Consider the following 26369-nt stretch of genomic DNA (forward strand, 5'->3'; position numbering starts at 1 on the left):
GCTGTTTTGATTTTATAAATGTATATATATATGTATATATATTATGTTGGCAGATTAATCGGCAATAGTTTTTTTCTTCTTCTCCCAAATATTGCTATTATATTGGCCTTTAAAAATCCACTATTGGTCAACCTCTATTTTAAACTCAAATTCTGGCCATATCGGACTGTCACTTTTTGGCACACCATCTGTTTACCGTAGTTGGGTGAGGAGGAGCGGCAGCCATTTTCTCACTTGTCCTGGATTAATAGTGAATTTTCAACAAAACGATGCAAAAATGCTTCAAGGCACTTTGTCTCTGAACTGACGGATACATTGGACTTTCATCATATTTTGGATAATTTCTCACAAGGAGCCAGGAAAACGTCCACTGTGTAAGGTAAGACTATTTTATTATTAATTTAGATTAAGTTAGTATCTCTGTGTATGCTTTTTGTGACCCCATGGATTGCTGTCAGTTGTTTATGCTTTATCTTTGTTAATATTAGAGATGGTTTAAACTTGTTTTTTATTTGTGATTCAGAGCGGTGTGTTTTGTTCTTGTGCTGTTGGTTTTAATTGGGCGTACCTGTGCTGTAAATCCTGTGTTGTTGAGATACAGGTGAATTTATTTGTAGTTATTGTGCTTAGGTTTGGGCAAAATGGCCTTGAAATAATAATGCTATCTTTTTATCAATATACACAATATACGGTATTACTTGATATTTTTAAAACAGCCCTTTAAATCACTTCATAGATGCTAGGACTGAGCGATTAATTCAAATACCTCGATATAAGGTTGGATTGATGAAGGATGCCATTGTCCTGAGCCCTAACCATTGTAACATTGTAATCTTGATGTTGTCCCGCCAGACAGCACAATTAAGTGGTGTCTCCCCCCGGAGTTGTTGTTGTTTGTGATGTGTTAGAGAAAATGAAAAGAGCTTTGTTGTCCTGTTAAATATTTTCTTGTTAAACCAGCTCAGTTAGGTGAAGCCAAGGTGCTCGGACACATACTTGTCAGCAGTGTTTCTTTTCTGCAGGCAACTGTTATGGTGTTTCATTCAACCACGCCGTTTTCACTCACAGTTTTCTTGACTCAGCTTCCTCAGAATAGCTAGCCAGCTAACTTTGTTTTAAGCTTGTGAGGCAGGACACAGCGAAGTTACAGAAGTGTTGCGGGAAGTAGACGCTTTTTAAACTCGGCATGGAGATGTATGTTGGTGGTAATTGGAGACAGTTTTGTCTGCTGGGTAAGACAGGTGGAGGGTGACGGCAATGAAGGGACACACTACCTCAAATTTGGAAACACATTACCCCCCAAAACAACAATGTCATTGTCCATCACGACGTTTCACCTTGGACATCGTCATATACCAATTCGGGGAGACATTGCCCCACCCTGCTTTGAAATCGATATTGCGACAATGTTATAGGGGTGACTATCAGTACTTTCACAAAATATTAACACAATGAGATTTTTTGATGAACTAGAGATCCTCTGCGATCCAATCACATCAGCCGCGATGCCCATCAGTATGTTGGCATCCTACCCATGACTACACAGCAGGCATTACAACATTGTTACAGTAGTCAGTACTTATGGGTTGGACCACACCCACCTTTAAACTCATATAAAGTTTCAAGACTGCATCAAAAGCAATGTGGAACAGGGCGTGAAGAGTGGGTTTGGCACCACCCTACCTCCAACTCTTGGTCAGTCTGCACCCTCCTTCTAACTTGGCTTTCATTTTGATCTCAACTAAACACCTGTCAAGTTTCGTTACTGCATCTTACACGATTGTGACACTATCATGTTCACAAAATCTGTCCACATAGTACAGACAGACATGTAAACACCTGGGAAAATACTAAAAACTGCTTCTGTGTTAGTTCCTGTGACTGACAAGGTGAAAACATTACCAGTTGACGTTGTCGCGGATGATAATATAGTAGTCTGGTAGGTGTAGAAAATAAAGTCACTTTTCTGTAATGCAGCCTTTAAAACCAGGTAAAGACTATAGTTATGCCGTATCAGGATATGAGGATAACCAAAATCTAAGATGATATATATATATATATATATATATTAGGGCCGGGACTTTAACGCGTTAATTAAGATTAATTAATTACACAAAAATTAATGCGTTAAAAAAATTAACGCATTTTAATGGCACTTATTTTTGCACCGCGGAACGTTTCTCACTGGATGAGTTTCAGGCGTACCGATTATACTGGAGCACAATTATTTAACGAGTTAAAAAGCCGCCGACACTGGCGCCCTGGCAATAGCAGCATAAGCAAGACAGCACCACTGTCCAGCTCCTCTCTCAGGCCGGCCTTGAAAGTCATCAGATCTTGTCTGTGACTGGACACATGAGAGCAGCTAGGGACGGCGCTCTGATCCGCCCTGGCAACATATAGCAACATAAGCAAGACAGCTGGACTTTCAACGCGTTACACCAACCACAGCACGCTGTCCAGCTCCTCTCTCAGGCCGGCCGTGAAAATGAAAGTGAAAGTTAAAACTTTACCGAACAATCCTTGTCGCTGCTGAATCATTGTGGGTGATTATTTATTATTTATTTCACTCGTAAGGCCGTGTAATAAGCGGGATAATGTATAGTTACATTACATTATCCCTTACTTACATCAGGCTGAGTTCAAAAAATCAATTTATGCTACTGCGATTTAAGTAGTTAAATACAGTAATTATCATATGGTAGTGGCAGGAAAGACCATTTACCAAATAATGTGTTACTTAAACATTTTTCATTGTGCTGTGCTCTAAAAATAAACTAACAAACTAGTGTAGAGTCCTGTATAAGGAATGGTCAGCTTAAATTTTCCCCTTAAATTTAGGTTCTCGGGAAAATTGCATCTTATCAGGTAATCGTTAATCAACTAACGATTAATGAATTAATCGATAATTTGAATCCCTAGTCTATTGGTCTTGGTTAAGTACCACCCTGAAAAAAACAAAAAACAATGTTTTGTTGCTAAAGCTTATGTATTCATGTGTTATGTGTTCTCAGGTCAAATATTTATATGCAATTAAAAATGCGATTAATTTCGATTAATTAATTACAAAGCCTCTAATTAATTAGATAAATTTTTTTAATCGAGTCCCGGCCCTTATATGTATATATATATATATATATATAATTTATTTGCCAACAAAAGGAACAAAATATCATTTTAAAGTCATCTGTCCACGATAATTGTGTAGTCCCTAATTTCAGGGTTGTTTTCTTTTGTCAATAGAATAATATATTTTCTTGAATATAGCTGAAAATGCACACATAGATATAAAACAATAACATGAATGAATATATGGACACATAATCGATGCCATCTGTACTTATATATAATACATAACTATAGTATACTGTTATAACAAACAAACAAACAATACAACAATAAAAAACTGTTATACAGGTGTCCTTTTTGTGTTGGCTCTCCAGGTCTTCAAATCAAAGATAGTTTATAATATGGGCAAGGTACTGAGTAATTGTGACATTTATTTATGTTATGTTGATGTAAAAGTACAGAATTCAACACGCTGGTCTAAATTATTACTAAATTATACATGTCAGTTGAATTAGCCACAATATTCAAGTCACAATCTTTTGGTCTGTAAGAATTTACTGTCCTGTTTTATTATTTCATTTTACTAATATACGTTTTGACATAGAACATAAATATCATGGAGGAAATCCTTTTTTAATTGCGAAGTGTGATATACATTCTTTTAAAAATGATATACTGAGTTATCTACCATATTCTCCTGAAAAGAAGATTTAATGCCACTGGGCTCGGGACTCCATTGCAGTGAGGTGAAATATGGTATGCAAAAATGGGCCAGGGATAAGGCATGCATCAAGACATTATATTGATTTTGCTCAATTGGAAACAATGAAATACTTTCTATTATAATTTGTATATATGTATGTTAATTACTTAACATACTGCATACTCTACAGTGGGCCATGAATACGCTCAGTAAGTGCAGCAGTTGTACCTTGGGTTGTTATTGACCCTTTTCTCACATTTGACCACATTTTCAAACAAACAGATTGAGTTTTGTTCCATTTTAATATTCATCACTGAAAACAATCCTCGAATCATTCACTGTTATTTGTGAGACCTCAGCCTTTACTGGGACAACTGAGTTTCAGTTGACCGCATAAATGGTACATGAGGGCGGGCCTGATTGTCTGATCTCTGAGCCCATAGATGAGAGAACAAAGACATCTAGGGAGGATGAAAATAAACACATAAAAAACATTCTTAATGCGTACGATTAGTAATCGTTTTAGGGTTTTTGCGAGTGATATAACAATAGAGGTGTGCATAGTTGACAAAAGACTGAGGCCCAGCTGCACCAGATGCAGCAGCAGTGTGTTTCGAGCCTTTTGGGCTGAAGCTTTGTCTGTGGAAGCTGACCTGGCTGCTACAATCACACCAGCATAGGAGGAAGTGATTGCCACACTAGCTAATATGAACACAAAATAAGTGTAGGCTTTGTCATAAAGATCAGACATTGGGCCAAGAATCATAGCTATGTCAGAGCAAGAATCTGTCATCTGCAGGCTCTGCAGGTCTTCAAATGCAAACTTTAACAGCAAAAGAACTCGAATGAGAACATTAAGTAAACTGACGGTCCAAACAACACAAATAGCCATCCCTGTGTTTCTGATGGTGATGATGGGAGCATGCCTCAGTGGGTAACACACAGCTACATATCTCTCCAGAGACATCACCACCAGTGTGAGTGGCGAGATTACATTTGTGAGATTGGTGAGCATGGCAAGGACACCACAGACAGGATACGTCAGTCTTATTCTACAAACAGCCAGTATGTACATTAACTGGCTCAGTGCCAGCAGTACAGTGTCTGCAAAGAGTAGATTATACAGAAGAATGTAACGGGAGGTCTCACAAAACACAGATTTACTCCTCAAGGTGAATAACATTGTTCCATTAATAAAGAGGAATAGGCAGCATGGCATTCCAATCAGTGTGGATAACAACAGTCTTTCCACTAATCCCTGATACTGTTCAGCAGTGATGTTGACGATCTGAGACTGATTAAAGTACAACATCTTAGAGAGGCATTGAAGACCAAATATAAATATTTGTCTAGTTTGTAGTCCTCGAACATTGAGGACATGTCATCTTTAGAGTTCAGATGCAAAACCTTCAATCATCCACATACATTTTCCCTGTGCAGACACTTAAGCGATTGAGGTCCTGCTTGTTTCCTTGTAAGCAGAGCTGGTCTGCAGGGTTTGCCTGCCTTCACATTTTATTTATGTCCTTATGTTCTCATAACTACTTCACGTGACACTGTCAGCATGCCATGACATGTCCACGTGGTTAAAAAATGTATTCATGGGTGATGTAATCTCTGTACTGCCACCTCCTCATTACCCTTGTCAACATTTTCTTATCTATGATGCAGCAGCATTTCCTAACATGAAGTATTTGTGAACTCACTCCAGTGATCATTTGAAGATCTGTGTGAGTATGGGAGCCAGCTGGTCAGCACAGACTTTCAGACAGGAAGGTGACATGACCAGATGTTCACACATTTATGTATGAAACTATGTGAAACAGATGTGTAAAGATCTTCTTTGTAATGAAAATCCTAATAAAATCATCATTTTTGAGTGCTAGTTACTCAATTGTTGAGTATGAGTGTCGAGTGTGTTAGTTCCTGTGACTGACAAGATGAAAACATTACCAGATGATGTTGTCGCGGCTGATAATATAGTAATCTGGTAGGTTTAGAAAAAAAAGTCACTTTTCTGTAATGTAGCCTTTAAAACCAGGTAAAGACTATAGTTATACCATATCAGGATATGAGGATAACCAAAATCTAAGATGATATATATATATATAGTCTATATCACAATGAGGATGTAATGCTGATTTTTTGCACAGTCCCAACTGTGTTCTTAGCCTTAAAGGATAACTACCGTTTTTTACAACCTGGACCTTATTTCCAGCAAAATATATGTTCATTTATTCACCCAGAAAACTTTGGTGTCATTCGGCGTCGTTCGGACGAAATTAGATCCGAAGTAGCGCCGATATATCCATATAATGCGAGTAACGGGGCATCGACACACAGCCTCTATATAACGCATTATCTACCACGAAACTAGTTCATTTCACCAATATTTTGTTACGATATGCTAGTGCTATTCCCCTCTGAGTCCGGGCTCGTCCGTTATCAACATCCGGGGTCTGAAGGTTGCCCTACTACCTCTGACCTGGAAGATGTTGTCTCTGAGCTGCGCGCGCACCCGCGACAGCCCAGCTTGTTTACCTGTAGCTGCTACTGCTAGTTTGACCCCGGATGTTGATAACGGACGAGCCCGGACTCAGAGGGGAATAGCACTAGCATATCGTAACAAAATATTGGTGAAATGAACTAGTTTCATGGCAGATAATGTGTTATAGAGGCTGTGTGTCGATGCCCCGTTACTCGCATTATATGGATATATCGGCGCTACTTCGGATCTAATTTCGTCCGAACGACTTCAAATGACACCAAAGTTATCTGGGTGAGTAAATGACCATATAGTTTGCTAGAAATAAGGTCCAGGTTGTAAAAAACGGTAGTTATCCTTTAAAGCAACACTAGGTAGTTTGGACTCATTACTACCCCCAGCTGGTTGAGACGTGCAATTATCTGTTACCAGTGTCGTAAATACTGTCGCTGTACGAGCATCCCTGGGGAAAATGAAAATGTGAATTTGTTGAAGGAGCCGGCGAATCACAAAATCGTCTCAAAAAACCTCAATCGAGTGCCAAGCTAGATTCAGAGATAGCAGTTGGTAGTTTGTTAGCATATAGGCTACACAGCACATTAGCATGCTAGAATTATTCTCATACAGAGTTGGTTATAGTGATTGCACCGACTAAGTTACTTCCAAAACACAACGCTTGGGCATGAATGTGTTTAGTAACGTCTGAAAATATAACTATGTTTTCGGGAGTTACTAAATACAATCGCAAGTTGACGTTGTGTTTGGTGTAATAACTACAACCAACTCGGTACGACAACAGTAAGTAGCATGCTAACATTACTGATAATAACAATAGCCTAACGTTACCTCCCGACCACACTGTTCAACAATTACGTTGATTATCTGCATGAACTAAGGAATCTGCAACTTTTCAAGACAAGACGTTCATAGTGTTTTAGTAAGTTAGTCATCGTTTACAGTCACTACATGAAAACGAGCAAGCTATCAAAACAGACAGCATTAGCTTATCTCCCGGCTTTATTACAGTTATAAACTTAGGACAAATAGTGTGTCAATGAACACAACATAACAACAAATCAACTCAAAGTAAATGTCGGTAAGATAATAAATATGTATATATGGAATATATGACTTACAAATCCAGTAGCATCAAGGCTAGGTCGCCATCAGTCTTGTAACCCATTTCGTACTCAGCTCGCGCCACCGAGTGTAAGCTGGTCCAATATTTATCCGTGTCTGGGCTCTGTTCTATCACTTTCTGTTTTTCTTTTCTTCGCCTCCTCGGACAACACCTTCTTGGCTTTTTTCGCTGGCTCAGCCATGGCGTTGGTTTACGAAAAATCCAAGTAGCTGCTGGCTAAATCCACCGACAAAAAAACGTATGACGTATGCCATAAAGCAGGTCGCACTAGACGCCTTTACGTCAGACAGGTTCCGACCCGCTCTGAGAAGTTACACAGTGCAGTTGCTGCCGGCGCGACTCCCCTCAGGCTGCAGAGACGTCACCATTCATCCTATTAACCGTTTCTCTACCACTTAACTGAGTTTAGAAACATTATTTTAAGGTCGAAAAACTACCTAGTGTTGCTTTAATTGTTCATGTACTGTGAATCTTGTTGAGATTCGGGTAAGTCAAAAGGTTAAGTCAGTTTACCTGGACTATAAAGTAGGGATGCCCTGATCAGGTTCTTTTTACCCCGATCCTGATCCGAGTCATTTAATATTTAGTATCTGCCGATACCGAGTCCCAATCCAATACTTAGCCCTAACTAATATTTTCCTAGATAATACAGCTGCATTAAGAAAAAATCACCTGCATCCAAGCTGTTCCTTAAAAGGTTTTTTTTATTTTGTTGAAACAAAGTAAATACTTTCATATGGCTCTTTCTTATTCTACATATCCTATTGCAACATTAGTTATCATTTGTTTTTTGTTTTTTAACAAAAACAACAAAGTAAACAAAGTCAGTAACTAAACCCTTATCTTCTACTACAGAGATGGACTTGTTATCCAGAGCGATGAATTCAGTTACCTTCTTTGTAATATTTTTGGCCATGTCGCTGACTCGAGGATATTTCTCTTTCCTTTTGAAATTATCCGTGAGTGTTTGTTGCTTCGGGGCCTTTGCCTGTTTTGCTTGAGTGAACTCATGTTTTTGTTTATGTGCCGTATCAAATTTGTAGTATTAAATGCAGCTCTTTTGTTACCAGCTCGTGAAATGGTCGTATTGCAGTTGTTACATGTCACCGTTGGACTACTTTCGCTTTCTAATTTGAAATATTTCCACACTGCAGACATTTTATCCACAGGTTCTCCAGACTAACGTCACGTGTGCGTCTGCATTCTGCCGTAAATTGCACTCCGTTGACGACAGCTGACGTAAAAATAATCGGGCTTGGGTCCATGTTCAAATTTGCCGATCCGGATGCCGATCCCGATCAGTGAAAAAATGCCCATATTTGCCCCGATGCTGATCCCGTGATCGGGACATCCCTACTATAAACTATACCTGAGCTGCACTCTATCATAGTTGCGCTTGTTTGACGTGTAAGAGGTTGCATTATCACAATTAACTCATATTGATGAACCTAAGTGTTAAAAACATATAGTAAAAATATGAATATCATTTCAGGTAGGAGTGTGAGTGTAGTTGTTTCTTCTGTTCACTGTTTTAGGAGTTATGGTTACAAACTCTTCACCTCCCTACAGTTGTAGTTTGTGGGTAATTTATTTGCCAACAAAAGGAACAAAATAAAGTTTTAAAGTCGTCTCTCCACGATAATTGTGTAGTCCCTAATTTCAGGGTTGTTTTCTTTTTGTCAATAGAATAATATATTTCCTTGAATATAGCTGAAAATGCACACAGATATAAAACAATAACATGAATGAATATATGGACACATAATCAATGCCATCTGTACTTATATATAATACATAACTATAATATACTGTTATAACAAACAAACAATACAACAATAAAAAACTGTTATACAGGTGTCCTTTTTGTGTTGGCTCTCCAGGTCTTCAAGTCAAAGATAGTTTATAATATGGGCAAAATGCTGAGTAATTGTGACATTTATTTATGTTATATTGATGTAAAGGTACAGAATTCAACACGTTGGTCTAAATTATTACTAAATTATACATGTCAGTTGAATTAGCCACAAATATCAAGTCACAATCTTTTGGTCTGTAAGCATTGGTGTTACATGCAGATCATAGAGAACTGTCTCGTTAAAATCCTTTAATATGCAAAATGGTAAACATTTTGCACGAAATGACTTGTTTCAACATATTACCAACTTTGAAAATTTAGTTTAGCTCGTAAGAATTTACTGTCCTGTTTTATTATTTAATTTTACTAATATACGTTTTGACATAGAACATAAATATCATGGAGCAAATCCTTTTTTAAGTGTGATATACATTCTTTTAAAAATGATATACTGAGTTATCTACCATATTCTCCTAAAAAGAAGATTTAATGCCACTGGGCTTGGGACTCCATTGTAGTGAGGTGAAATATGGTATACAAAAATGGGCCAGGGATAAGGCATGCATCAAGTCATTATATTGATTTTGCTCAATTGGAAACAATGAAATACTTTCTATTATAATTTGTATATATGTATGTTAATTACTTAACATACTGCATACTCTACAGTGGGCCATGAATACGCTCAGTAAGTGCAGCAGTTGTACCTTGGGTTGTTATTAACCCTTTTCTCACATTTGACCACATTTTCAAACAAACAGATTGAGTTTTGTTCCATTTTAATATTCATCACTGAAAACAATCCTTGAATCATTCACTGTTATTTGTGAGACCTCAGCCTTTACTGGGACAACTGAGTTTCAGTTGACCGCATAAATGGTACATGAGGGCGGGCCTGATGGTCTGATCTCTGAGCCCATAGATGAGAGAACACAGACATCTAGGGAGGATGAAAATAAACACATAAAAAACACTCTTGATGCGTACGATTAGCAGTCGCTGTACGGTTGTTGCAAGTGATATAACAATAGAGGTGTGCATAGTTGACAAAAGACTGAGGCCCAGCTGCACCAGATGCAGCAGCAGTGTGTTACGAGCCTTTTGGGCTGAAGCTTTGTCTGTGGAAGCTGACCTGGCTGCTACCATCACACCAACATAGGAGGAAGTGATTGCCACACTAGCTAATATGAACACAAAATAAGTGTAGGCTTTGTCATAAAGATCAGACATTGGGCCAAGAATCATAGCTATGTCAGAGCAATAATCTGTCATCTGCAGGCTCTGCAGGTCTTCAAATGCAAACTTTAACAGCAAAAGAACTCGAATGAGAACATTAAGTAAACTGACGGTCCAAACAACACAAATAGCCATCCCTGTGTTTCTGATGGTGATGATGGGAGCATGCCTCAGTGGGTAACACACAGCTACATATCTCTCCAGAGACATCACCACCAGTGTGAGTGGCGAGATTACATTTGTGAGATTGGTGAGCATGGCAAGGACACCACAGACAGGATACGTCAGTCTTATTCTACAAACAGCCAGTATGTACATTAACTGGCTCAGTGCCAGCAGTACAGTGTCTGCAAAGAGTAGATTATACAGAAGAATGTAACGGGAGGTCTCACAAAACACAGATTTACTCCTCAAGGTGAATAACATTGCTCCATTAATAAAGAGGAATAGGCAGCATGGCATTCCAATCAGTGTGGATAACAACAGTCTTTCCACTAATCCCTGATACAGTTCAGCAGTGATGTTGACGATCTGAGACTGATTAAAGTACAACATCTTAGAGAGGCATTGAAGACCAAATATAAATATTTAACTGTTGATGTATGAAATACAAAAGCAAAGCAATTTTTGTCTAGTTTGTAGTCCTCGAACATTGAGGACATGTCATCTTTAGAGTTCAGATGCAAAACCTTAAATCATCCACATACATTTTCCCTGTGCAGACGCTTACGCGGGCAGAGGTCCTGCTTGTTTCCATGTAAGCAGAGCTGGTCAGAGCAGGGTTTGCCTGCCCTCACATTTTGTTTATGGCTTCATGTCTTCACAACTACTTCATGTGACACTGTAAGCATGCCACGCCATGTCCACGTGGTTAAAAAAATGTATTCATGGGTGATGTAATCTCTCTACTGCCACCTCCTCATTAACCTAATCAACATTTTCTTGTCTATAATGCAGCAGCACCTTTCTAACATGATGTATTTGTGAACTCACTCAAGTGATCTTTTGAATATCTGTGTGAGTATGGGAGCCAGCTGGTCAGCACAGACTTTCAGACAGGAAGGTGACATGCCCAGATGTTCACACATTTATGTATGAAACCATGTGAAACAGATGTGTAAAGATTTTTTTTGTAATGAAAATCCTAATATGATCATCATTTTTGAGTGCTAGTTACTCAATTGTTGTGATCAGTAGTTAAGAATATTGTTGTTCCCCAACTGTTCTGGTTTACATAAGTTTTATCTATTTTTCATTTGTTAATTAGATTAGATTCAACTTTATTGTCATTGTGCACAATATAAGTACAGTTGGTTGTCGCCAGGGCTGTGGAGTTCAGTTGGGTGATAGACGCAGGGAAAAAGCTTCCCCTTAACCTATGGGTACGCGTGTGGAGAGACCTGTAGCTCCTTCCGGAGGGGAGGAGGGTGAACAGTCCGTGGTTGTAGTGAGAACTGTCCTTGACGATGCTGCGCACCTTTCGCAGACATCACTTGCTCTCGAGAGCCTCGATGAAGGGGAGTGAGGAACCTGTGAGGCTTTGGGCAGCCACCCTCTGCAGTGCTTTCCGGTTAGAGGCAGAGCAGTTGCCGTACCATACTGTGACACAGTTGGTAAGGATGCTCTCGATGGTGCAGCAGTAGAAGTTCACCAGAATCTGAGGAGACAGTTGGACCGTCTTTAGTCTCCTCAGGGAGAAGAGATGCTGGTGAGCCTTCTTGATCCGGGTGGAGGTGTTGAGGGTCCTAGAGAGGTCCTCGGAGATGTGGACGACCAGAAACTCGAAGCTGGTGACATGCTCAAACTCCACCCCGTTGATTAAGATGGGGGTGTGTGTGCCACCATTTGACTTTCTGTAGTCCACAATGAGTACTTTGGTCTTCTTAGTGTTGAGAGCCAAGTTGTTGTTGGCGCACCATGCTGTTAGGTGCTGGACCTCCTCCCTGTAGGCCCACTCATCATTGTTGCTGATGAGACCAATCACTGCTGTGTCATCTGTAAACAACAATGGTTCAAACAATGGTGTTTGAACCATGTGCAGGTCATAGGTGAAGAGTGAGTAAAGGAGGGGGCTCAGCACACATCCTGGAGCGGAACGCCAGTACTCAGGGTGAGGGTTGAGGAGGTGTGGTTATTTAATCTAACAGACTGTGGTCTGTCGGTTAGGAAGTCCCGAATCCACCTGCAGAGGGAGGTATTGATGCCCAGGAGTTTGGTGATCAGTATGGAGGAGATGATGGTGTTGAATGCTGAACTGAAGTTGATGAACAGCATTCTCACATAGGTGTTATGCTCATCAGGTGGTGGTGGAGGTGTTGATGGGTTTGTAGCCTGTGATGGCCCAGATGCCTTGCCACAAGCGTCGGGGGTCATAGTTGTCCTTGAAGTGTTCCTCGATCCTTAGATGGTGGTTGTGCTTGGCCTTTTTGATGCCCTTCTTCAGGTTAGCCCTGTATGCGCTATAGGCCCGAGCATCACCTGATCTGAAGGCGGTTTCACGTGCTTTCAGCAGGAGTCGGACCTCTCTGTTCATCCATGGCTTCTGATTAGGGAATGTGGTGATCTGTTTGAGGGTGGTAACACTGTTGATGTTGGAGTTGATACAGTCCATAACGGAGGAGGCAGTCGAGGGTGGCCTGAGTGGCAAACATATTCCAGTCAGTCTTTTCAAAACACTGCTGAAGTGCAGAGTCTGCTTCCTCTGGCCAGACTTTGACTGTCCTCACTGTGGGTCTAACACGTCTGATGAGTGGTGAGTACTTAGGCAGTAGGAACAGTGAGAGGTGGTCAGATTGTCCTAGGTGGGGAAGGAGGACAGCTTTATAGGCATCAGCCATGTTTATGTAGACATGGTCCAATGTCTTGTCTCCTCTGGTGGGGCAGGAGACATGTTGATGAAATTTGGGTAGTACAGTCTTCAAGTTAGAGTGATTGAAGTCACCTGTAACAATAAAGGCTGCCTCGGGATGGAGTCTGTTGTTTGCTTATAGCAGTATGCAGTTCTTTCATTGCAATCTTAGCATTAGCATCCGGTGGTATATAAGCTGCAGTCACAACATTAGATTGGCAAAAGGCTTTGGCAATCTCTGGGAGTTCGCCGATAGAGTTGTCGGAACTGTAGGAGCCAATGTTCAAAAGTTCCTGTCGGCTGTACGATATGTACACTAAACTGTGTTTAGCGAAAAGACTTGAAACAAACAGATAACCACTAATTAGCACAATCTGGAGAGACACAGGGCTTCGCGATCCGTGCACGCCGCCATCTTCCCATTGCATTCATATAATTGAAAGGTGAATCTACAATTTGTGCATTTTGAAAATAACAGGAGGCTCTATTTGACCTTTGTCTTCTGCTCTGGTCTTTCCTCTATATTTTTTTTTTTCATTTTTTTTACAAAAAACACAGTACAGTCCTCTCGCTCAACATTATGTATGTAAAAAAGAATTTATATTTTTGCATTTTGTGATTCATAGAGTTTAGTCATTTGCAGTGTTTTTTTCCCTCACTGCACAAACGCGTCATCCGAGTGCTCCCTAGCACACTGCCAAATATTTCTGCCTGGAGAAATTGAAGATGCTGGCCCTAAGCACTGCGTGAATTTCAAAAGCTTCATACGCATAAGCAGCAACAATCCCGTGCTTTGGCTCGACAGTAGTTAATATGACTCTGAAATGTCGAAGGCGAACCAGACATACCTCGGCCGGTTTAATAACAACACAAAAGTATTGATGCTGCAACAAGTAGCTGACTTCAGCCGAGGCCAGTAAGACAACAGAAAAGCATCAGTCTCCTGCTTCTCCAGAAGTTAAAGATATGACAACAGTTAACAGAGTAAAGATGTTTAAACCAGACAGGAGAAGTTCAACTGGGCAGCAGATCACACAGAGATGTGTCACAAGCAAAACCATTGTTTTCCTGTGGCACATCGCATGCTCCTCTGTTTCTCTGCACTTTGAGTGGGAGACTGTTGGACTGTCTTGTGTGGTTTATGTTTTATTACTGTTTAAAGGTGTAATTTTTGGAATATGGACAGAATTTGTAACCAACAACTGCTGCTCTTTGCTAGCTATCTTTGGCTGTAACTAGCTACTGTTAGCTATTTAGCTCATGGCTCTGGTAGCTGCCAAAGAGAAGCGACAGCGAGTCATACATCAGCAGAGGGTGAAAACGGCTTGTAGAATAATAGGCTGCATTATCACAATTAACTCATATTGACTGAACCTAATTTAATTATAACTTAAAAACATACAATAAAAATATATAATTTCAGGAAGGGATGTGAGTGTAGTTGTTTTTCCTCTGTTCACTGTTTTAGAAGTTATAGTTACAGACTCTCTTCACCTCCCTACAGTTGTAGTTTGTGGGTAATTTATTTGCCAACAAAAGGAATAAAATATGCAGTAAGTTAAAGATAGATTTAATTGCTAGTATTTTCTTTTTTATTTCTTCAAATTTTAAAGTCGTCTGTATCACTCCAAGGAAATACACAGGACCACAGTTCTTCAATTACAGATGACTTTATTCTCCTCCTTCCTCATAAACCACCATGAGCCACAATAAGTGTATTTAAACTGTTTAAATACAGTGTGCAAAATTAAAACATCATTTGTACATACAGAATGTAAACACATACGCACGATACAACACAACAGAAATAAATGTACCTCGCTGGCTGCACACAACTCAGAGGGAATGAGTCCACTTGACAAATCTTCCAAAACCAAAAATAAAATGTCCACAAAATACAATCCTTCAACTGAGAATTAATCTTCAAAATGAGCAGTAAAATGTCTTAAACGTGAGTGTTTAAACTTATTTGCGGAGGTTTGCACACTTCTCCTGCTTCATCACTTTCTTTTACCCTTTTTCTTCTTTGCGTGTTACAATTAAATCCGTCCCGCTTGCAACACAGAATGAAAAATAACTTCCTACTCAGTGTTACACAAAGAAAATAGTTATCCATGAAAATAAATAGTATAAAAATAAAGTACGTAACAAAACATTAAATAATGACATAAATAATATTTGTGGCAGTTAAAGCCTGTCCACGATAATTGTGTAGTCCCTAATTTCAGGGTAGTATTTTTTGTCCATAGATAATAATTTGCTGAAAATGCACACATATATAATATAAATATATAAAACAATAAAATGAATAAATATACCGACACATAATCAAAGCCATCTATACTGTTATAACAAACAAACAATACAACAATAAAAAACTGTGTCCTTTATATGTTGGCTCTCCAGGTCTTCAAATCAAAGATAGTTTATAATATGGGCAAAATGCTGAGGAACTGTAACATTTATTTATGTTATATTGATGTAAAAATACAGAATTCACATAACACATCACACACACTCATTCCCACACATTAATTTATTGTGTAAAAAATTATTCGTTTTACTGTCAAAATTTGAGCAAATTGCTCCAATAAATTTTTGGAAAGTCTAGAAGAGCTGCCCGATTAAATTATTTTATACTCATTCAAGTTAGCTCAGCACTAAACCGTACGTGAGCCGACCTGGTTGGTGGAAGTCTCTAGTGTTCATGGTCTATGGCACCCAAACTGGACAGCCACAGCCACAATAAAAGTCTGATTCTGTGGGAAACACTGCACATGTTGGTCTAAATGATTACTACAGTATACATGTTAGTTGAATTAGCCACAATATTCAAGTCACAATCTTTTGGTCTGTAAGCATTGGTGTTACATGCAGATCATAGAGAAATGTCTCCTTGAAATCCCTTAATATGCAAAATGGTGAACATTTTGTACGAAATGACTTGTTTCAACATATTACCAACTTTGAAAATTTAGTTTAGCTTGTAAGAATTTACTGTCCTGTTTTATTATTTCATTTTACTAATATACGTTTTGACATAGAACATAAATATTATGGAGCAAATCCTTTTTTAAGTGTGATTTGCATTCTTTTAAAAATGATATACTGAGTTATCTACCATGTTCTCCTGAAAAGAAGATTTTATGCCACTGGGCTTGGGACTCCTTTGCAGTGAGGTAAAATATGGTTAAATATAGTAAAATGGGCCAGGGATAAGGCATGCATCAAGTCATTATATTGATTTTGCTCAATTGTAAACAATCAAATACTTTCTAGTATAATGTAGTATGGGGTGAAAATTCAGTCAGGTTGCAATACTAAGCCAACAAGATATTTTACAAATGTATTGCTGAATACCTAACATACTGCATACTCTACAGTGGGCCATGAATACCCTCACTCAGTGCAGCAGTTGTACCTTGGGTTGTTATTCACCCTTTTCTCATATTTGACCTCATTTCAAACAAACAGATTGAGTTTTGTTCCATTTCAATATTCATCACTGAAAACAATCCTTAAATCATTCACTGTTATTTGTGAGACCTCAGCCTTTACTGGGACAACTGAGTTTCAGTTGACCACATAAATGGTACATGAGGGTGGGCCTGATGGTCTGATCTCTGAGCCCATAGATGAGAGAGCTCAGACATCTAGGGAGGATGCAAATAAACACATAAAAAACACTCTTGATGCGTACGATTAGCAGTCGCTGGCGGGTTGTTGCAAGTGATATAACAATAGAGGTGTGCATAGTTGACAAAAGACTGAGGCCCAGCTGCACCAGATGCAGCAACAGTGTGTTACGAGCCTTTTGAGCTGAAGCTTTGTCTGTGGAAGCTGACCTGGCTGCTACCATCACACCAACATAGGAGGAAGTGATTGCCACACTAGCTAATATGAACACAAAACAAGTGTAGGCTTTGTCATAAAGATCAGACATTGGGCCAGGAATCATAGCTATGTCAGAGCAATAATCTGTCATCTGCAGGCTCTGCAGGCTCTGCAGGTCTTCAAATGCAAACTTTAACAGCAAAAGAACTCGAATGAGAACATTAAGTAAACTGACGGTCCAAACAACACAAATAGCCATCCCTGTGTTTTTGATGGTGATGATGGTAGCATGCCTCAGTGGGTAACACACAGCTACATATCTCTCCAGAGACATCACCACCAGTGTGAGTGGTGAGATTTCATTTGTGAGATTGGTGAGCATGGCAAGGACACCACAGACAGGATACGTCAGTCTTATTCTACAAACAGCCAGTATGTACAGTAACTGACTCAGTGCCAGCAGTACAGTGTCTGCAAAGAGTAGATTATACAGAAGAATGTAACGGGAGGTCTCACAAAACACAGATTTACTCCTCAAGGTGAATAACATTGTTCCATTAATAAAGAGGAATAGGCAGCATGGCATTCCAATCAGTGTGGATAACAACAGTCTTTCCACTAATCCCTGATACAGTTCAGCAGTGATGTTGACATTCTGAGACTGATTAAAGTACAACATCTTAGAGAGGCATTGAAGACCAAATATAAATATTTGTCTAGTTTGTAGTCCTTGAACATTGAGGACATGTCATCTTTAGAGTTCAGATGCAAAATCTTAAATCATCCACATACACTTTCCCTGTGCAGACACTTACTTGGGCAGAGGTCCTGCTTGTTTCCATGTAAGCAGAGCTGGTCTGCAGGGTTTGCCTGGCTTCACATATTGTTTATGGCTTCATGTCCTCACAACTACATCACGTGACACTGTCAGCATGCCACGTCATGTCCACGTGGTTAAAAAATCATGGGTGATGTAATCTTTCTACTGCCACCTCCTCAATCAACATTTTTTCATCTATGATGCAGCAGCACCTTCCTAACATGAAGTATTTGTGAACTCACTCCAGTGATCTTTTGAAGATCTGTGTGAGTATGGGAGTCAGCTGATCAGCACAGACTTTCAGACAGAAAGGTGACATGTGTTGTCCTGATTTTCTGTATCTCAAAGAGTTGACACGCATCCTCTTAATAGATCCTGGGTGGAGATGGATGGTCAGTGGCCACTATATTGTCGGGAGAGGCTTCCTGTAGTTGGTGACAAGAGTCGCCCAATATAATCTATTAATGGGAAACACTGTGATGTCCGTCTCTCCACACTGACGCCAGATTGTTGATACTTTTTCCAACTTTTTGGTGTAGGTCTTGATATTCTAGTCGTCTTTGTCAGTCTGTCTGGCCAGGAACCCATTTCTTCATCTGCATGTAAGCGAACATGTGTGGCGTTTTATTCAAAGATGTTTGCAATTCTATTTTTCTTGATACTTCCATGAATTGTATGTATGATACCTCATGTTATCACTTTGCTTGATTTATCCTTGTGTTTATGTTCAATAAACATACTTTGTTATTCCTTTGAAATGGTGCATCTCTCTTTTTGTCATGGCCTAGAGCCAGCTGTGACACTAGCAATGCCATATCGTGAACATCAGAGTTTAAGCTACATTATGTGACTATTATACCGTAAAAACATCTTCAAAATCATTTTGATTGTAAGCTGACATGTATTAGGGAAATTGTTGAAATATATCTGCATGTTGCAGCAACGCAGACCACGCGGAATTTCTTTGGTCTGTTTGGAAGCATTGCATTTTCCAGCTTCTCCTCCGGTGCTTAGCGGCAGTGCTAATAATAGGAATTGCTACATGTAGTTTCCCTGAACTGAACTCTAAGGCTGTTGCAGTCCCTCCTGCCCCACCGGCAGCTGCTCTTCTTGGATTATACTTCTCCTCCGGAGCCTCTCTTCGGTCCCGGAGTGTCCCTGGGCGAGAGAGAGCGCACAGGCTGGGTATCCAAAGAGCAGGCTTCCCCTCAGCATGCAGTCGGGTGGCAAACGCCGGCTTGCCCAAACCAAGTCGTTCAAGCTGCGTTTGCATGGCACCGTGGTTCTACCTGCAGATACTCTGCCTCTCCGCTCTCTCGAGCCCAGTGTATTTAAAGGGGAAAGTACTGGCAATCCACTCACTACCACCAGCAAGGCAGACATGCCAGCACACATGTATAAACTCTCACTACGGCCTAGGCCACTTGCATAGGTTATGACTAACTCCGATGCAGACTGCAGTATGACTACAGTATACTTGGGTTAATAAACGTTACTATTAGTCAGCTGAATATTTAGCTATGCGTTCATGAATTCTGATTCTTAGTTATATTAGTAGGTTAAATACTAGATGTAATTAAAGTCTGACGGACAGTTTGGATGACGCTTTCACCCTGTCAGACAGAATTCATGACTGCACAGCTAAACTAATGTTGAGTAATGGTTACTAGCGACTATTAACCCATGCCTGCTTAATTTAATTAACTGCGTGGGTTCATGCTAGCATAACATACCTGGGGTAGATGGGGAAACGGGAGAGGAACTACGACCTATGCTCTCGAAAACTGTTAATTTCTCCGTCTGTATGTGATGTACTTTCGCTAGATGTTTTGAAAGATTGCTCTAGTTCCTGCAGTTACATGCAAAACACTTGTTGCGTTATGGCAACGAGCATTGTCTGCATCGATTCTCATGAAGTATAACCACACTTTTGGACGTTCGGCTCTCTCCATCATTGCCTCTCGGAGCAGGGTGTCTGTGTCTCTGTTTGTGCCGGCGTGTGTGTGAAGTGACAGACAGGCAGTGACAGTCTGCCCCGCCCCCTGCACAGGACAGGCTCCCACACAGACAAACTAGATGCGCAACAGGGGGAAGATGTCATGCATTGTGAATGTCTGGCAGCCCATCATTAACGTTTTATTCCTGTGTTTTCTCGTCATTGAAAACAGAACATACATTACATCATAGTTTTTAGAATGAAAATTCTATTTTTGGCTCCTCATCGTCTTGTCTTAGTCATGGAAAAAGGTTGTTGACGAACATTTTTCATACATAATAGTTTTACTTTTACATTTACGTTTACATTTAGGGCATTTAGCAGACACTTTTGTCCAAAGCGACTTACAATAAGTACATTTGTCACAAGAAAGAAACCACAATATCACTGTCGATAAAGTAGAAAAGAAAAAATAGAAACAATTTTCAAGCCCTCACCTGAGCATGGTAGCTGTTATTTATCAAGGATACCTTAAGTACATAAGTGCTATGATTTAAGTGGTAAGGGTAAGAACATACAAGTGTATCAGAGGCGATTGCTCTAAGACTGCAAGGGAAGCTCAGCTTCCCCTAAAATGTCACCCCCCCCCCAAAAAAAGTGGTGAAATATGTACTGCTGTGTGTACATTTCATTGACTAAATACGCGCTAGAAAGCCTTCATCTTTTGTTCAGAATCAGCTACTTATCACAGGTAACCGGCGCAACTTCCTTCTCATTCATCCCCGCAGCGCCACAGCGCTTTACACAGTCGGACGCTCAGCTTCTACTGACTTCAAAGGGGAAGCGTAGAGCGGGTTGTTCCACTGCAGCGAAACTAGACGCTCATTGGATAAATGCTGGGCTTTGTCCCGCCCATCGGACGCTCAGCGTCTCTGGGGGTCTATGGGGCAGTGGGCTGGCCCGGACACTCGGCTTCTGCATGATGATTGGATGAGCTGTCTGAGGCGGAATCCTTTTTTGATTGACAGCTAAATGAGCGAATCAGCGATCTTGAAGAGTAAACATCCACCAGAGCATTTTCCAAGTTTTTCATTCTGTTGTTCTGAACTGATCCGGAGACTTTACCGATCCCCAGCGATTGTGTCTTTGTTAAAAACGACTAGCGTTGTGTTTGGCGACTCTGTTCTGTCACTCTGCGGTTTCTTTCCCCAACGAGCAGCGGCAGCTGCGGAGCTTCTCCCCCCGTCACGATCACTCACACTCACACTCACAGGCGGTCACACTTCACAGTAGCCTAACAATGAGCTTCCCCTCCTTGAAAGACCAGCAGCCGCCACTGAAGTGTATATACGTTTTTTTTTTTTTTCAGGGGGGAGTCGTGCTCGAGGGATGAGGTGAAGTCCGAACAAGTGAGTCTTGAGTCTTTTGCGGAAGATGGCGAGTGACTGCTGTCCTGACATTGGTCGGAATTCGTTCCACCAGTGGGGCGCCCAAACAGGAAAGTGTCGCAACTTCACTGTGCGGCCTTTGTTTGCTCTCAGCGATGGCGGTACCAGCCGGCCAGCTGATGTAGAAGAGCGAATTGTTCGCGCTGGAGTGAGTGGTCTGACCAGTGTTTGGAGGTAGATGGGTGCAGTTCCAGTGGAGGTCATGGAGGAGGGGGGTCGCATAGGAGAATTAGGGTAGAAATTAGGGTATTAGGGCGCACTGCAGCGTTCTAGATACAATGCAACGGTTTAGTCGTGGAGGCTGGGAGTCCAGCCAAGAGCGAGTTGCAGTAGTCCAGGTGAGAGATAACCAGTGTTTGGACCAGGAGTTGCGTTGCGTCCTTTGTGAGGAAAGACTGGATCCTGTGGATGTTGTAGAGGGCAAATCTGCAGGATCGGGCCACTGTGGTGATGTTGGGGGTACAGGATAGTCCGTCGTCGAGGATTACGCCCAGGTTCCTCGCAGTCGATGAAGGTGATACTGTGATGTCCTCGACAGTGACTGACAGGTCCATGTGAAGGCAGTCTTTCCCCGAAAAGAAGAGGAGTTCAGTTTTACTAAGGTTGAGCTTGAGGTGATGCGCAGTTGTCCAAGCAGAGATGTCTGCCAGACAGAAACCAAAATCCTTTTGCACTAAAATATTTTTAAATGCTTATGGCAAATATTGGCATATGTGAGTAATTTTGATTAATTAATCAGAAAGCTTGTAATTAGTGACACACAATCTTAAATCACTTGATAGCCCTAATTATTATTATGAAGCCTTTTTTATGTATAGATTCATTATCATCAGCAAGTGCATCATGTCCCATAATATCCCTAACTGAACTCTGGCCCTGTGACCTGTTAAACTCTACATTTAAATAAAACTGTAGAGAAAGAGCACTACTTTTAACAAACTTTATTTTAAGGTGGTACATTTTAGACACATTTTCAGCATATTAACTGTTGAAACATCTATTTATTCAATTTTAACTCAAATAAATATGAAACTAATTTATTACAGAGACATAAACATATAAATGAAACGTGTGTCTTAGCCAGTCAAAATCCTGCTTCTTGCAGTGATTATGTACGGATATGATATGCACATGAAGTTTCTGCCAACATCAATCACGAAGGCCATAAAGTGTATTCCAGTTCGTCATATGTTAATTAAACATCAAATCTTAGTAGTGTTTGCTGTATCAGAACACTATGCTATCTTTTCATTTTTATAAGTATAGTTTCACACATTCATGCAAGATTTCTTTGTAATGAAAATCCTAATATGATCATAATTTAGAGTGCTAGTTACTCAAGTGTTGTGATCAGCAGAAAGAATATTGTTGTTTCCCAATCCTTTCAGTTTATATATGTTTTTTCTATTTTTCATTTGTTAATGCAGGAATGTAAGTTCACTGTAAAGAAAATCAAAGATTGGATATTACTGGAAAGGTGAATCTAAAATTTGTACATTTTGAAAATAAAAGAGGCTGTATTTGTCCAGAAATTTAATTGCAATGAAGTATTCTTGATTCACAGCTGACTTTTAGCATGACCTTTGTCTCCTGCTCAGCTCTTTCCTCTATATTGTTTTCGTTTTTCTTTTACAAAAAAAAAACAGTACATGTGCGATAGTTATACACATATCTGATTTTACTTAACAGAAGTATACACGTATGTCAAGTAGGCGATATCATCATGAAGTTCTGCAAATACAACTTGAATATTTTTGATTCCTCTTGCTCAACATGATGTATATTAAAAAGAATTAATATTTTTTCTCTTTCTTAAAATAATACTCATATGCCCATATGTACGTTGAAACATGCACGTTGTTTTTTTTTTATTTATATCTTATAATTAGAAAGCCCTAATACTAAAATGGACGATCCTTGTCCTGTGCAAAAATGTATTCTAATGTTAAACATGTTGATGAAGGTTCTTAGTTGTATAAACAGGACCTTAACTTAAAAAGATATCCTCATTTGATTGACAGCTGAAGCCTTAAATTATTTTCAGCTAAACTTTAGAAAACACTTAAAGAATAAAGACTGTACATCTTGTCCTCCATCTCTGACATAGATAGATATGCTATATATTCACAACCACTATGGAGAAGAGAAACCATTCCAGTGACCAAAAAGTGTTTATATGTATGCGTGCATGTTCACATTGTTTCAAGACAGACTGAAATTCTTTTAAGATATATTCCATAGTTGAGACCTAAGATGAGACCTCAACCTCGGCTGTGATAACTTAAAGTTTCCGCAGACAGCATAAATGGCATATGAAGACAGGTCTGATGGTCTGATCCCTGATTCCATAGATGAGAGCACTTAGACATCTTGGAAAGATGATAACACACACATAAACAACGATTTGAATGCGCACCAATAATACCTTGTTTAGGACCTTTGAGATGGCTATGAGCATTGGGTTATGTATAGTTGACAAAAGACTGAGGCCCAGCTGCACCAGATGCAGCAGTAGTGTGTTACGAGCCTTTTGGGCTGAAGCTTTGTCTGTGAAAGCTGACCTGGCTGCTACCATCACGCCAACATAGGAGGAAGTGATTGCCACACTAGCTAATATGAACACAAAACCAGTGAAGGCTTTGTCATACAGATCAGACATTGGGCTAAGAATCATAGCTATGTCAGAGCAATAATGTGTCATCTGCAGGCTCTGCAGGTCTTCAAATGCAAAATTCAACATCAAAAGAACACGAATGAGAACATTAAGTAAACTGACGGTCCAAACAACACAAATAGCCATCCCTGTGTTTCTGATGGTGATGATGGGAGCATGCCTCAGTGGGTAACACACAGCTACATATCTCTCCAGAGACATCACCACCAGTGTGAGTGGTGAGATTACACTTGTGAGATCAGTGAACATGGCAAGGACACCACAGACAGGATACGTCAGTCTTAGTCTACAAGCAGCCAGTATGTACAATAACTGACTCAGTGCCATCAGTACAGTGTCTGCAAAAATTAGGTTATAAAGAAGAATGTAACGGGAGGTCTCACAAAACACAGATTTACTCCTTAAGGTGAATAACATTGTTCCATTAATGAAGAGAAACAGAAAACATGGCACTGTGGTCACAGTGGAAAACATCACTCTTTCCAGTAACCCCCGTCCAACAGTGATGTTGATCTGAGATTGAGTTGCATTTGACATCTTTGAGGAGGTTTTACGAGACATATTAAATAATAGAAATATTGAACTATTGATGTAATTGAGCAACAAAAGCAAAAAGGAAAATTGTCCAGTCCGTATTCCTACACCGGTGAAGATAATTAATCTTTAGAGCTCAGAATGCCACTGAGTTCCATGCAAAACCAGAGTAGAAGCCTGGCTTGTGTCTTTGTGAGCAGAGCTGGTCTGCAGGGTTCATCTGCCCTCATATATTGTTTATAAGCGCTGTCCTCACATTACTTCACGTGGTAGAATCACGTCAGCATTGACAACAAATTATTCATGGGTGACCTGATCTCCCTAGCACATCATCCTAATTAACCAGGTGCTACTGCAACATGGAAATGGATGTGGTTATCCCTGTCCATGATGCACTAGCACCTTTCTACCTTATTCCACCTTGTTTTTTCTATTTATTTTCTATTTAACTTTATGCATATTTTTCTGATCCTTTTTTTGTACTGTTGCATCTCGAGCTGTTGTAACAAGCGAATTTCCCTGTTGTGGGATAAATAAAGCCAATCTTAATTTTACATATATGGATATTAGAGGTGTGTATTTTCACTTCGATTCGATTAGATTACCATTCAGCTGTCAACGATTCTCGATGCATCGCGATGCATCTCAGTGTTAGGCACCCTCACTGATTAATGCACATGGCTACTTTTCATCATTTAAATTCCCCTTTTATTCAGAAAGTCCTTCCAATAATCAGACTACAGCAGTCCACAAATAAAAGCTGTATCTTTTCAATACATAAACATTACAAAAGCGAAACATTTATCTATCTGCAGTGCCTTTCACGTTTGTCTACAATAATATTGTTTTCACATAGCAGCTTAAAGATGAGGCATTTATTGACCCTGCTGCACACAGCTCTCTCAGAGTTGGACGGCAAGATTGACAGCGCCTCATCAGATCTTGGCTGATTAGTTGGGCTTGCTGTAACAGTTATTATTTATGTCTGCAGATGTTAGCTTCAGCTGAAAATGGCTTACGTGATTAGTAATTGTTGTGAGGCAGAAGTCATACTCAGTGGGGCTCTCGTCCAGTTCATGCTTCCCAGCAAGTTCATAAAATCTGACATGTGCCCCGAGATGTCCGTTTAAAAAAATGCTTGGCAAGGTTTTTTTTTTTTTTATCATCAGATCTCTGCCTCCCTCCGACATACCTCCTCCAGAAGTAACGTTAGCATAATGTTTGCCTTCAGTTCAAAGCATGGGAGGCCGCACAATCAACAATCAGCATAAGTGAACTCTAGATTATGCTCAGTCTGCATCAATGTGGAATCTTCCACGTCCGCATGGCGATGCATCTTATAAACAAGAAATTTCCACACCTCTACTGGATATACACCTATTTTCTTCACACGTTACGGTACAATTCTGTCCTATACCACTCTTTATAGTTACTGTCACTTAAGTTGTCATGAAGGGAGAAATTGGCTAAAGAGACCAAAAACGTTTTTATGAAACAGGCTGTAAACATGTTTTTTTCTGCTGTAAAGTTGGGTATTTTAACACGGGCTTTTATGGAGACTGACCAGCTTTTTGAGCCTCAAGTGGCCTTTTGAGGAACTACAAGTTTTGTTACTTCTGTGTTGGCTCCTCAGCCCCGGAGGTAAAGGCATAAGAAAACCAGGTGCGATCATGGACAGGGCATTACCAGACAATGTCACAGTTGTTAAATACCTCTGAAAGGCCTTGCACATGCTAATGCACTTATTAGGCATAGTTAACTTACTGCATGGTGTGGAGAACAGAAC

At 40.0% G+C, this 26369-nt stretch overlaps 3 protein-coding genes and 2 pseudogenes across 5 annotated transcripts in view; 1 reads left to right on the forward strand and 4 right to left on the reverse strand.

The window, feature by feature from the left end:
• The window catches only part of nup98 (nucleoporin 98 and 96 precursor), a 159687-nt gene that overhangs the window by 9156 nt on the left and 124162 nt on the right, over positions 1–26369 (forward strand). The window lies entirely within an intron of this gene.
• Positions 4128–4955, reverse strand: LOC311268992 (odorant receptor 131-2-like; the record flags this gene model as incomplete). Its single annotated transcript, XM_084372978.1, has 1 exon — positions 4128–4955. One exon carries the CDS (start codon positions 4953–4955, stop codon positions 4128–4130), a length of 828 nt encoding a protein of 275 aa, XP_084229104.1.
• Positions 10033–10915, reverse strand: LOC311268994 (odorant receptor 131-2-like; annotated as a pseudogene). Its single transcript has one exon. The product of its transcript is annotated as an odorant receptor 131-2-like (transcript).
• Positions 12786–17721, reverse strand: LOC311268995 (odorant receptor 131-2-like; annotated as a pseudogene). Its single transcript has 3 exons — positions 16884–17721; positions 13216–13286; positions 12786–13125 (listed from the first exon to the last, which is right to left on the reverse strand). The product of its transcript is annotated as an odorant receptor 131-2-like (transcript).
• LOC311268996 (odorant receptor 131-2-like) lies at positions 23657–24586 on the reverse strand (the record flags this gene model as incomplete). The annotated part of the gene is made up of 1 exon (XM_084372980.1): positions 23657–24586. The coding sequence occupies one exon, from the start codon at positions 24584–24586 to the stop codon at positions 23657–23659; it is 930 nt and encodes a 309-aa protein (XP_084229106.1).

Source organism: Pagrus pagrus (genome assembly GCF_965226575.1).
Source record: "Pagrus pagrus genome assembly, chromosome: 14".
In the NCBI taxonomy this organism is placed as follows: domain Eukaryota; kingdom Metazoa; phylum Chordata; class Actinopteri; order Spariformes; family Sparidae; genus Pagrus; species Pagrus pagrus.